The sequence below is a fragment of the Lampetra planeri genome, chromosome 44 (assembly GCF_965212315.1).
Source record: "Lampetra planeri chromosome 44, kcLamPlan1.2.h2, whole genome shotgun sequence".
In the NCBI taxonomy this organism is placed as follows: Eukaryota; Metazoa; Chordata; class Hyperoartia; order Petromyzontiformes; family Petromyzontidae; genus Lampetra; species Lampetra planeri.
In genome coordinates, this window is record NC_136150.1 from 6,171,354 (window position 1) to 6,185,272 (window position 13,919).

General features: G+C 46.9%; 1 protein-coding gene across 1 annotated transcript in view; it reads right to left on the reverse strand.

Annotated features, from left to right (window-relative positions):
• The window catches only part of LOC144732883 (membrane-associated guanylate kinase, WW and PDZ domain-containing protein 1-like), a 315,269-nt gene that overhangs the window by 140,341 nt on the left and 161,009 nt on the right, over nt 1–13,919 (reverse strand). Inside the window, exon 4 of the mRNA XM_078614546.1 lies at nt 260–470. Within this exon, the coding sequence (XP_078470672.1) occupies nt 260–470 (211 nt within the window). The remainder of the gene's footprint in view (nt 1–259; nt 471–13,919) is intronic.

Below are 13,919 nucleotides of genomic sequence, written 5' to 3' on the forward strand. Positions count from 1 at the left end.
GTGGATGGGTTGATTCTAGGAACTTGAATTGTGAGAAGAGACAAGACGTTGGTAAATGAGTGACAAACGGTGACTCACCAGTGACTCACGGCCTACCCGTACCCGTACCCGGCCGCACCAGGGTCGCAAACGGGTACCCGTACCCGGCCGGGTACGGGTTGCCGGGTATCGGGTAGGGTACGGGTATCGGGTACCCGGTTGCGACCTCTGCCCGGCGGCCTGCTACTTGCGACGGAGGGGGGGGGGGGCATTCACTTACTTTCTAAGGAAGCTGTCGGCCGAGATTACAGACGAGTAGTCGGGGAAGTGTGGCAACCCCGTCGGCATTCCCCCGAAGTCTTGGCTCGCGGGGCCTGGCGAGGAGTCGACGTCTTCGGGGGGACTGGCTGGGATGTCGGGGAGCGAATGCTGATGGTGATGATGCTGCTGCTGCACCAGCCGACACTGCAGCGAGGACGGATGCATGTAATCTGTAGGCGGCAACAACCGCAGGGTCATGAACGGGCACCGGGTCACGCGGTACGACAGCGAGCATCACCGCAGGGTCATGAACGGGCACCGGGTCTCGCGGTACGACAGCGGGCATCACCGCAGGGTCATGAACGGGCACCGGGTCACGCGGTACGACAGCGGGCATCACCACAGGGTCATGAACGGGCACCGGGTCACGTGGTACGACAGCGGGCATCACCACAGGGTCATGAACGGGCACCGGGTCACGTGGTACGACAGCGGGCAACACCACAGGGTCATGAACGGGCACCGGGTCACGCGGTACGACAGCGAGCATCACCGCGGGGTCATGAACGGGCACCGGGTCTCGCGGTACGGTACGACAGCGGGCATCACCGCAGGGTCATGAACGGGCACCGGGTCACGTGGTACGACAGCGAGCATCACCGCGGGTCATGAACGGGCACCGGGTCTCGCGGTACGGTACGACAGCGGGCATCACCACAGGGTCATGAACGGGCACCGGGTCACGCGGTACGACAGCGAGCATCACCGCGGGGTCATGAACGGGCACCGGGTCACGTGGTATGACAGCGAGCATCACCGCGGGGTCATGAACGGGCACCGGGTCACGTGGTACGACAGCGAGCATCACCGCGGGGTCATGAACGGGCACCGGGTCACGCGGTACGACAGCGAGCATCACCGCGGGGTCATGAACGGGCACCGGGTCTCGCGGTATGACAGCGAGCATCACCGCAGGGTCATGAACGGGCACCGGGTCTCGCGGTACGGTACGACAGCGGGCATCAACCCCTGCGGGCGGGGGGGGGGGGACTGCTACAGAGCTCTATTGCGAGTACATCGTTGCCCACAAGTCTGAGGACAACAATAACGACGGCGGAGGTTTTCGCGCTCGTGCTTAACGTAAACATGTAGAATTCGAAATCTTGCCTTGAGAGAAATAAACACATTCGAGGCGTGTGTGTGTGTGTGTCTTTGTTTGTGTTCGGGCACGGTGCTGGCTACTCATCCTCTCGTGTACCCTTCCTGCTTTCGTAGGTGCTCACGAACAGCACTTGCCCCAAGAATCTTTTTGGTTTTGTATTTTTGTGGGGAGCGGTAGTGTAGCGGTTAGCGTGCTGCGCTACGAACTCGGCACCCCGAGTTCGATTCCCGCTCACAGGCAATAACAGTGGTGATTATCTGAACTGGTCCTGGGCCTCCAACTCCGTTAACTCGACCTAAAATCAGTACCAAGTATGGTGTGTAAACATCGCCACTGGGGAGACAAAGACAGCCGAGTGTGGTTTTGGCCATCCCCACCCTCGTGTGCCGTGCCGGCCTTCATAGGTGCTCACTAATAGCACTTGCTCCAACAGTCTGGTATGGCTATATGGGGGATCTTTGTTGGTTTGTGTGTGTGCGTGCATGTGTCAGCACGTGGCAGGCAGTGGTGGAGTGGTGCAGTGGTTGGCGTGCTGCACCACGAACCCGGCAGCCCGAGTGAAAACTCGCGGATACGACCGAGATCAGTGGCGGGTTGTATCTGAACGAGTGGTGAGTCTCAGCTAGATCGACCTCAGCCTTAAATGAGTACCTGGTATCATCATAAGCACTGGGGGCATGGTGCATGCCATTTAAGCTGCAGACTGGTCATAAGCAATGCAAATGTGTCCCTCGAGCAGTGGTTCTTAACCTGGGGTGCCCTTTCTGAGGGTGCGAGACACGGCCACATTTCTTTAGAAGGCAAATCATCGAAAACACAAATTAAGCACGGGCACGTAAGTACAAATTACTTTGTTTCATCAAACCCTACGCATTTATTAACATTAAACATATTTTTTTTACGATTGAGAATGCTGCAGTAAAGGTTAAGAACCACTCTACTAGAGGTATAACGGTGCATCAATGTATTGTGTGAATGATACGCGCAACAAATTTCGCGAGTAGGAATCGACGTCTTTTTGCATGTTGCACGTCGTGGATTCATATAAACCCAGAAAGCAGAGGTGCTACCGTTTGCCAACGACCAAAACATTTTATAAATACATTCCTGAACGAAGGCAATTAATCAAATCGTCAGAGGATCTAATCCGTAAAGGCCTACGTGTCACCCGACACTTTTGCTGCAGTTGGTCCTGTTACGCTTAGGCATCCGTCTTTAATTAAACATCACGAATGATACTCCAGCAGCTCTGCTCGGAATCTGTTTGCAGATGTTATTGGTTATCTTTCTGCAGTGCTCGGTATATGTCGGCGCATCGGGGACGAACAACGCTTAGGCGTAAATGAGGCTGTATGTCATCGGAGGTGACATTTTACGCGGACAAAAAAAACAACAAACAACCCTGGCGTGCCGAATAAAACGGCAAGTGAAAAGTCAATTTAATTGTGACTGGTGGCGCCAAATGACTCGCGCTGATTTACAGAACGGTGTAATATTTTAAAACGTCTCAGCAGCGCGACTCTTCGGTCGAGGGGGCAGAGTTCAAGTCAAACGACGACACGGCTGGCGCGAGTGGCGGGGGAAGCGGACGTCGCGATTGCACTTGACAACAAAATATGATGCCGAAATTGACTTGAAGAAGCCTCCGCACTCAATAGGAAGTGTTCACTCGGCCAACACGCAAGCGAGCCTCTCTGCCCAGGACATTAAAGGTTGAGCCACACCACTGAGACACTCGTGCTAACACCGTGATACTGACCTTTGTCGCCAAAAGCTTCCCCTAAGCCAGCACAAATATATATATATACACATGCTTTACAGGTCTTTTCCCATACTCATTGGTTCTTTCGTTAAAGTCACATAGGTGAAAAAAATAAAAAAATTGAAATAACTAAATTAAATCACGACGTTTCGGAAGCAACACAAGCTTCCGTCATCAGGTGGGACAACCACAGCAAAAAAAAATTACAAAATTACTGTAGTGGGCAAAGAGAGCTGTTTATGACAAGCGATTATGTAAGGTAAGAGAGGGGGGGGGGAAGAGCCAGGGAGGAGAGATGCAGGGGGCGGGGGGTGTGGAGTAGGGGGAGGGGGTGAAACTCCTGTTGAGACACGGCTGGTGCGAACACAATGCTCCAGTTGGGCAATGTTTTGTTATTTTTGCTGCGGTTGTCCCACCTGATGACGGAAGCTTGTGTTGTTTCCGAAACGTCGTGATTTAATTTGATTATTTTTATTTTTTCACCTACGTGACTTTACCGAAAGAACCAAATAGTATGGATCCTTGCAGCCACGAAAACTTCAAATCTAGAATTAAGTCTTTTTCCATCAAGCCTGGGAACCGTTCGTTCGGCAACACTCATTCAATTATCTTACAGACTGTCTCAAATATATACGTCATATTCCATAACGGGGGAGGAGGAGGGGGTGGATAGGGTTCATGGTGGCGTGGTTATTGATGCACTGTGCTTTAAACCGCGGCGACCTGGGTTCAAATCCGGGCCACAGCTAATATCGGTGGTGGGTAAAACCTGAATTGGTCTTCACCAACCTGCACTGACCAGCCTGGTAAAGTATGGTAAAGTATGGTAAAGTATGGTGAAGTATGGTGAAGTATGGTGAAGCAACCCACACGGCCAACACGTCATGGGGAAGGCCTTCGTTCACCAGAAGATCAACACAGCGCTGTAAGTATATATGAATCAAAGAACAAATAAAAAATATTGTGGAATTTAATACATTCTGGATGACTTGACGATAACGCCAAGTGCTTTGTTAAAAAAGAGAGAGAAAACAATCTTGAATATTAACGCTTCAGGGATGATTGAAGCATTGGCAGGCTAAGCGAACTCATACGAGCGTTTTTGGAAACGGTGAGATTTTTAAAACGTGGCCTTTGACCTGTCACCTCAGGCAAAGCACTGCGGTCAGACAGCGCCGTTTAATTCACGTCAAGGTCGGCCAAATGGCGCATGAGATATCGATCGAGGCGGCAGAAAAGGTGCATTAATAGTGCCGACTTTATCCTTCAACGTGAGAAACTATGCATTTTGTGTACGGATTTTCACACAGCGCTGCTTTAGCTGTATATTCTTTATAAATGTTATCCAGTACATGACGATCCATTTATAGATACCCCAGTGATTCATAATATCCCTCTTTTGTACTTCTCATCCACTGGCTCTCAACGAAGATCAGAGTTTCACAATGCCCGAGTATGAACACAGAGTATGTCCTTTTTTTGTTACATTTGTAAAAAAAAAAAATATTTGTTTTATGTGGATATTCGTATCGCATTGTCTTTGGGGGCAACACTGACAATATTGCTTTGCTGCACAGGGGCGATCCATTTGTAGATACCCCACCCATTTTTTCCAACCAACGACCGAATTTTCTTCTCAACAGACGATGGAATGCTGCGAACGCGATGGCTCCGTCCGTATCTTACGGTGTCAGAAGATGGAGCAAGTGTAATGAGATTGGTGGTATAACAAAACCATTGCTCTATAATTCCCCCCCCTCCAATTACTTTAGTATTAGTGTGGGTATCCGAAAAGGATAACATACTTTGCAGACTGAGTGGACCTGCGTGCTAAAAAAAAAACACGACATTTTCACCAGCATATCACAGTGTTGCATGTCAATGTTCACCCGGGTAATATTTTTTTCAACGAGTTAAATAATGCATGTTTGGTTTAACGCAATTGCATTGTCGTGTGCGTATTTAGGGTACGATTAATATATAGTTAATTAAACAACCCCTGCTATTCTATTAATGCGATTGAATCAGCAACTTGTAATGCTGAGGGAACAACTTTCCATGTACATACGTAACAAAAAAATTTACCCGTAAAAACAAAGTTTTTCACTATAAATCCTTTATATGCGTGGCGGCTGGAGTCCTCTCATCCTCTGGCTTGAGATGTCTGCCACCTATGGGTCAGATGATTGCCTGCCACCATTAACCAATTGGTAATTAAATATAATAAATTTTTTCCTAAAAAGTGTAAAATTTTGGAAAAAAAATTTCACGAAAATAAATTGTCACGCACAACGAGTCTGTGTGCAAAATGTCAGCTCGATTGGATCACGGGAAGTGGGTTAAAAAACGACCGAAAGATTTGCACGGTCGTAAGCGCGCAAGCAAGCAAGTGAACTTAATATAAAGGATTTAAAAACAAGGGTAAGTTGGGGTTCATTACTGAAAGTCTCCAAATGACAAAAAAACAACAGCTACTGTCGTTGTTTCTTTCAGAATCCGAATCTTTATTTTAGACTGCACGAGGAGGAATCCGATGAGCTATGAACCTCTTTTTCACAAATGTTCAATTATGGGCACGGGGGGGGGTGAGTAAAGTTTCAACTGCAAACAAAACCCCCCCAAAAAAACGATAGGCGTGCAAAATAGAGAAACAATGGTGAGCAAGTCACTAAATATAAATAAGTCATTTTTTAAGTCCGATTAATCAAGATTGAGATAGGCAGTAAAAACAACAACAGTCCCAGACCACACCAAGATAATACCACAACAGCAGTAGTCCCTCAATTGAACTATCAATACTACACGGGTAATGATCAACGTTACTAATCACGTTTGCAAATGTGACCGTATCCGTCCAGCAACACATTCCTGCGGAGGGAGATGGTAGGAACGTTGGGTTGCTCGGTCAATGGCCAGGGTCAACGGCGGCGTGGTGTATTCCGCAAATATGGCCGACTGAGGGCGGGCACAAGCCGGCGTGAGTAGGTTAAACGTTGAGTTTTATAAGGGCACCACGGGGTGAGCAGCCCCTCCCCACCCAGCCCCTCCCCACCCTCCCCACCCAGCCCCTCCCCACCCTCCCCACCCAGCCCCTCCCCACCCTCCCCACCCAGCCCCTCCCCACCCAGCCCCACCCCTCCCATTTTTGGATGCACGACGGACGGACACAATAATCCCCTGTGGGCTGGTGTAACCAGGAGGTTCCTACCAGTACTAATCTTCTGCTTCAGGATATTTGACCTGGCACGGAGGAGACGCGGCCATGTGAAGACTAATTCCGCGCCCAGCACTTGTGTCGTTAAACCCGGCACCACCCGACACAGCCAATTGGTAAGGTTTGTCACGTGAACAAAACGTGTCGATTCGTGACTAGTTCAGCACACCGGTGGGTGTGTTGGAGAGTTAAGCCACATTCACAAGTTAGCATTATAATGACTTTCGATGACATTCTTTGTAAAATTTTGTTCATTATTATAACAGCAATTGTGTTTGCAAAGCTGGGATTAATACAAGACGTGAGATTTAATGAATTTTCATGGCTTGGGGTCGTGATTAGATTTGAGGATGAATAATTAAGCATCAGTGAGGGGGCACAGCAGTGCCTCTAGCTGCTGCAATGCAGGGGGTCACGTCGACAAATTATTGTCCGCACGACCTACACAAATAACAGCGGCCGTCCATAAATGACGTCACGCGATTTTGGACGATTTTTGACCCCCCCCCCCCCCTCGTCACACGGCGTCACAAAAAGTCAGACCCCCCCCTCAAATTACGTCACAAAGCTCTGCCCCCCCCCCCCCAAAGAAAAATGAAACATGCTTCAAATCGCTTTAAACTATTGTCATTGTAGTGCGTATTTAATGTGCCGCTGCACTCTGATGTTGTAGGAGAAAACATTTATTTAAAAAAGTCTATTTAATTAAGTAGAACGTGTTGTCTATATTTATTTAAAGTTGCGCATTGTTATGTGACGTCACATTTCTCACCCCCCCCCCCCTCGTCACACATCGTCACAGATGTCCGACCCCCCCCCCCCCCCCCTAGGTGCGTGACGTCAACAGAAACATCTCTTCTCAGAAGCACAATTCCACGCGTGCACTGTGAGGCAGGCATCGGGTTTGAGTCGACGGACATCGCCGTCACACCACTCGCTGCCAAGTCTCGAGGGTGGTGCCCATGCCCCCCCTCCCCCCCCGCGTGTCTCTGTGCGCGTCTGACGCATGGGAAGTGCAACAATTTGAGTGTTGGTGCAACACAACGTCAACATAAAGCACAACGTAAGCTCAGCGCAACACACGTCTGTAATTAAAATTCAGCAAATACGTTTTTTTTTGTTCAACGCCGCATTAGGAATCTAGACGAGGCATCTTTAAAACACGTACGGACGTGTTTCAAGATGTACGTACGCCTGGGCGGAGGAGCTCGGTAATTGACACAGACGTCATTAGGCTTCAGAACACGCACTCGATGCTCGCTGGCTGGGTCGACCGTCCTGTGTTTGGGGTGGTGGGGTGGAACTGCCTCTGCTACTGCGGTGTTAATAGACAACAAACACACATTTACATGCAGGTGGCTTGCTTGGCCAGACGTGCACACCGCCAAGCCCGTTATTCCACCTCCTCAATAAATTAGCGGCAAACTTGCGAAACCGATGCGTGCAACAACAACAACAACAAAAATCAATGCACTTACACCCTCTTTTCAAGGTTATCACGCGTAGTTTTCACACGCTCGCTCACGAGCCGTTCGAAGTGCGGCTCGAGTTGATGGGTTTTCAGAATAAGCGCACGTAAACATGAGACAAATAATAAAGGCAATGGTTGTGCGTATGTACGTTGAACTTCTTTCGCACCGTACGTAGCCAACCCGCTCTCATCGGAGGTGCAACCGCGCTAATCGGCGGTGCGAGTCAAAAGCCTCATTGAATCCCTTACACCAAGAGACCGTTTCAGCGCAGGCAACAAACACGCCACCACTCGCGGTCCCGCGGATGTAAATTCTACATTCCGACGACAAAAGCCAGTCACCCCCCACACCAATACCACCACCACCAACCAGCCTTTCGTAAGACCTCACCACAAGCCATTTTTGTTTTTAAACACGTGCAACAATCGACGGAAGTTCACGACGGGAGGGTTTTTCCGCAGACCATTCTGCTTGTGCGCGTGCAGGCGCAATAAGTAGCAGGGGAGTGGGCGCAGATGCGTGACGAGACATCATTGCTCACTTGGATGACGGAGAGAGGAGCTGTGTGTAACGTCTGAAGGTCAAGCGAGGCATCGCACAATGTATATTTTTTTCATCACGAATGCAGGAAATGTAAAACCAAAAAAGTCGACTGAAAAAAATTCCTGGTGGTATGCACGGCGACCTTTCGTGTTCGTGGTTCAAGGAATGGCGTTTCACCAACTTTTTCAATGCAAAATCGCACAAACAAAAGCTTCGTCGCTTGCCCACGGCGCGCACGTGACCTCACGCGAGTGCAAACATTCAGGCGGATCAGTTAATTGTTTGACGACGACCGGTTTATGACGAGGAATTTTACAGGCAAAAGTGCTCAACAACGGCCCGTGCAGTTGACCGCAGCGTGACGCAGCCGTTTAAATTCTGCTCGTTGTCTTCAGTAAATGCAGCGCAAAAGCAGAACGGTCAGCGCCGTTGTAAATAAACAAAAAAAATATGTCAGGTTCAATTCTTGGCAAGCTTTCATCCGTTCCAGCTATTATGAGTCACCAAAAACGGTCGTCTTGCTGAGCGTATCCCTGCCATGGCAATGTGTAATGGACACTACTGAATGGCTCAGGGCTGCACCATGGAAATTGTGAGACCCCCCCCACCCATGCTCATTTCAGTAAAAAAATTCATATCATTCTCGGCAACAGAGAGATTCTTCAACTTGGCCCACAAAATGTACCTTTGCACATGTCAAATCAATCTTCGTAGAATCTCTCCAGTAATATCATGGTTTCTTATCGTTTTTTTTGCCCCACTTGAGGCTGTGGGAAAAACCCATCAGCTTTCCTTATTAGAGTCTAGCCATACTACAGATAAAGCCACAAAAAATCCCCAATCATTACATTCGTGGTTTATTGTCCACACAGTGCTGTAATTTCCAACACGTGCTTCGAAGTCAATTGGACACATCTCACGAACAAAGTAGCCCTGGGGAATCAGCGTAAATGTATCTTCTTAATTCACAAAGCACTTTGCCGTACATGCTAAATCACAATCGTAAATATATCTAGTTTGCAATATCAATGTTATTTTCTTTTTTTGAAAATGTTATCAAACAAAGTACAGTGGCAGTGCATGTATTTTGGTCTCCTGCCTGCAATGCATGACGACAAGTTTTCAACTTTTTTTTTCTTTCTCCAAATTTCCCCATTTAAACGTATCCAAAACAGTGCAGTCCCCATCCAAATTTTAATAATGCATTTTACATACACAAGGCGTTTTGAAAAAATACCAAGAAATCACAAGCAGAATCTCATTTCATGCCATTTCCAATGCGAGGCACAACCCTCAGCATATCATGGGACCACGACCGCATATTAAAATAGTTTCCCTCGATTCGCAAGCAATACTTTATTGCCAGCGAGTGTAAAGACTGACAGCTCTTGCGCCTGCAGGGCAACATTTCACATGTCTTTTGTGTTTGTTTATACCGTACCGTAAGCGTGTGTGAGAGGCTGGCGGCGTGGTGGCATTTGCGTTTAGCGCTACGCTGCGCTACGAACCCAGCCGCCCGGGTTCGATTCCTGCCTCACGGCGAACACCCCGGCGACGATTATCCGAACCGGTCCTGGGCCTACCCCCTAGGTCGACTCGGCCTCAAATGATGAGCACCTGGTGCGGTGTGTAAACATCGCCACTCGGCCGGGCGTGGTGCTGGCTACCCACTCCATCGTGTGACGTGGCGGCCTTCATAGGTGCTCGCTAACGGCACTTGACAAAATAGTCCGTCAAGGCTATACGGGGGATCTTTGTCTTTGTGGCAAATAGCACATTGCACCCCGATATCCTTACTGTCGAACGCCACCTTACCTCGGCGTTGCGCATAATCAAAAGTGGCAGTGAAATGCAAATTCGACGTTTGGGCTTCACCGCTCATTCACACCGATTGCCGATACAATGGAGCGGTCTCCGTGAATCTGGTGACCGAGGGGTGGAAGAGGCGTTGGAGACCATATGGTGGGGGATGCTATTCGAGCAGATTTTGGAGGTATAATAATTTAGAGCAAGGGGCCAGTGCATCGCTGGCAATGGGGCACCTGAAAGCGCGCGATGCAGTGAACTGTTTTAATTCGAAAGACAGTCATTGTTTACAGAGGAAGAGGCAGCAATGAAATCTGTGTGTGTGTGTGTGCAGGTGCGAGATGGATTTTTGCTGTTTCCCGAAATCATGAGCGGTGGCGGTGGCTCAAGGAGGCCTTTCATCCGGCAGTCGCTTTACCACGGCTGATGATGATGATGATAAAACGGCAAAACAATTAGTGAACAGCTCTTCCATTTATAATCATGGAACACCAACGTTACACAGGTGGAGTAATTACATATTTTGGACGATTTGTAGCCTCGTCCATTTCACATCATCTTACACGGACACATGAGGGCAGACTTATGCAAGATGTCATCGGCTATTTTACTGCGCCACTTTACAGCCGATGTTAAGTTTCGGTAATTCCCGGCGTTTCGATCGCAACACAAGCAATCGTCATCAGGTGGGACAACCACAGCAAGAAAAACTGCTGAAGTCGGTTTTTTATCGCTGTGGTTGTCCCACCTGATGACGATTGCTTGTGTTGCGATCGAAATGTCGTGATCTATTATTTTTCTACCCACGTGACTTTACCGAAAGTCACGAAAGCTTCAAATCAAGATTCGGTAATTCCCTTCAGCTGTCACAGACTGAATGCTTTGTAATTTCTCGACTCGTAAACTCCGCGATGCTCGGCAAGAGCAGCGACTACGACGCAATTCGCGTTGTGCCCTTCACGGCGTGAATATGCGAGCGCAGCTTGTGGTGCGCACACGTACAATGAACGTGTAGCTGTGTAACGCACGTCCGGCGGCTAGCACTGGGATTAGAGAATGTGACAATGGATACGTTGCGGGTTCAAAACTTCCGCCAGCAGTCGACTCAAAACACGTGGGAATTCAACAGCGAGTCTACTGAGGAGGGGAAAAAATGTTACGCAGATGGGAATGTGTAATTCCTATTATTGGCTCAGGAACCACCAAATTGGTGAGCTCGTTTGAGCCATAGGGGCTCGGAATTTAAACATTAGCACCCCCATCTTCCTCCGGCCTCCCTTAGAATTTGACAAATTGCTTCGATTGGGAGTTTCAATACTACTAAAAACTAGATTAAGTACAGGGTGACCCAGATGTCAGGGCACACAGGGTTATTATATATTTCTTTTAACAAATCACAAAGGGTTATTCCATTTATTTTAACAAATGTTCAAACTGACTTCAGGTGATATTAATGCATAGATGAATTCTCCTTTGAAATGAATTTAGGACTTTATGGAGCTTACAGGTGTAATCTTTGAACATTCACCAATTATGTTTTGTCTCGATTTAGTAAAAAAAAATTCCATTTCATTTTTTATTTAATCTGAAAAGGAAGACGAAAAATAGATATTAGCTTAAAGGTTAAATAATTTAAACGTTTTAATGCGAGTGTTGAGACTTTTGGGCCAACATGTTTTTATATATTTTATTCCTGAGGCAGTTTTATTGACAAATGTGTTGAGTATTTTTTTCGTCCTTTGTGCTTGTGCACCACTGCCTCACAAAATAACGCAGAACACATCCGTACACGCTTATGAGTTTTAGAATGACTGGCGTGCACAATGTCTACAGATAGTTGAACTCGAACATGTATCGATCTCACTATGAGACCTCCTTTACCAGTGGCAAAATATAGTAGTAGGTTTTTACCCTTTAAACTGGTACAAAAACTGACACCTTTATACAAGGCATCATGTTTGCAATAACCACAACACAAGCAGTCAAAATGCAAACAAAAAAAGAAACAACTTTGATAATGATAATAATGTGCACTGTCCTTGAAGTTGATTGGTCCACACTCGAGACTCTAAGGAAAGCTGTCTCGGGTGTGGACCAATCAACTTCAAGGACAGTGCATATTATTATCATTATCAGAGTTGTTTCTTTTTGTTTGCATTTTGACTACTTGTGTTGTGGTTATTGCAAACATGATTCCTTGTATAAAGGTGTCAGTTTTGTACCAGTTTAAAGGGTAAAAACCTACTACTATGTATCGATCGGATTGCATCGCATGCCTTTCTCTGCGATCGGATCTGTACAAAGTGATTTTTTTTTAAACCGCACAATGTCATTTTTAAATAGCACAATGCGATGAAAACCATCGTGTTTTAAAAGCCCAATGACAACATGCTAATAGCCTGACGTTGTCTGGCTCAGGAAGAGGAAGGGGGACTTGGCCAAGGCATGCATTATTGAGCAATCCTGAATGCGTGCACAACGGACTCCGCATCTTGTCGTGAGCGGCTCGCGCATTTTAAAGACGTGGCCCCTTCAAAAGATCCGGATCCAAAAAGGTGACGCTGAAATGTGAAACATCGCGCTCAACCGCCCCCATCCCCTCCCCCGGGGCGAAGGAAAACCCAAGGCACAGGATGGGCATTTGCGTTGCGAATTGCATCGTGGCGTGAATGAGAAAAAATTAACCCGTAAAAACAAAGTTTTTCACTATAAATCCTTTATATGCGTGGCATCGGTTTAATTTTATTATTCATTTCTGTTTTTCTTGAGTAAGAGTTTCATTTGTATCACATTGGTATTTTAAATTAAATATGACATTTATTTTTTCCTAAAAAGTGGAAAATTTTGGAGAAAATTTTTTCACGAAAATGAATTGTCACGCACAACGAGTCTGTGTGCAAAATGTAAGCTCGATTGGATCATGGGAAGTGGGTTAAAAAACGACCGAAAAATTTGCACGGTCGTAAGCGCGCAAGCAAGCAAGCAAGCGAACTTAATATAAAGGATTTAAAAAACAAAAAACCCAGCGCAAAAAGCAGCTCGATGCTCACGGTGTAAAGCAAACGGCGCATTTTGCGCGGAAGAAGCCACTGCGAGGCACTGCCACGATGACAGCGCATGAACTTACGCGGACAAGTGAAGCTTCGGAACGCTAAGTAAGGTGGCTCAAGAAGAAACCCTAATGTCAACTGCATTCTCACGTAAGACCTCTGCAGAAGTACACTTATAAATGAAGTTGTACGTTTGCAGCTCATTACGATATAGAGAACATGGTGTTTCAGAACCAACTTAAAAACGTGTAATCAGCTATGCACCCATCTTAGCGCTGCGTTTATTCCAACAAGATGTAATCTGTAGCATGTTCATCCTATCTTGGAAACATTCTAATGTATTTGGCATGCTGCATCAAGGACACATCTTGAACAACCTTTTTTAAAATGTCGAAGTCAAAGAGTGCTAATTAGCACTACTCACTATATATATTTTAATAAATCTTTATGTTGTTGTGACATGAGCACACAGATCGATACGTTCAATTACATTCTGGGAACAGAAAGTGCCATATACGACTATGTTTTGTGTGTTTTTTACTTTAGACGTGTTATTCCTTGTACTTTAATGTTCAAGGTTCAAAATAATACAAATAATGGCACAACCATCATCGCAAACAGTCCCTAGGTGATATTCTTTGGGTCTTTCGGTAAAGTCACGTAGATAGGT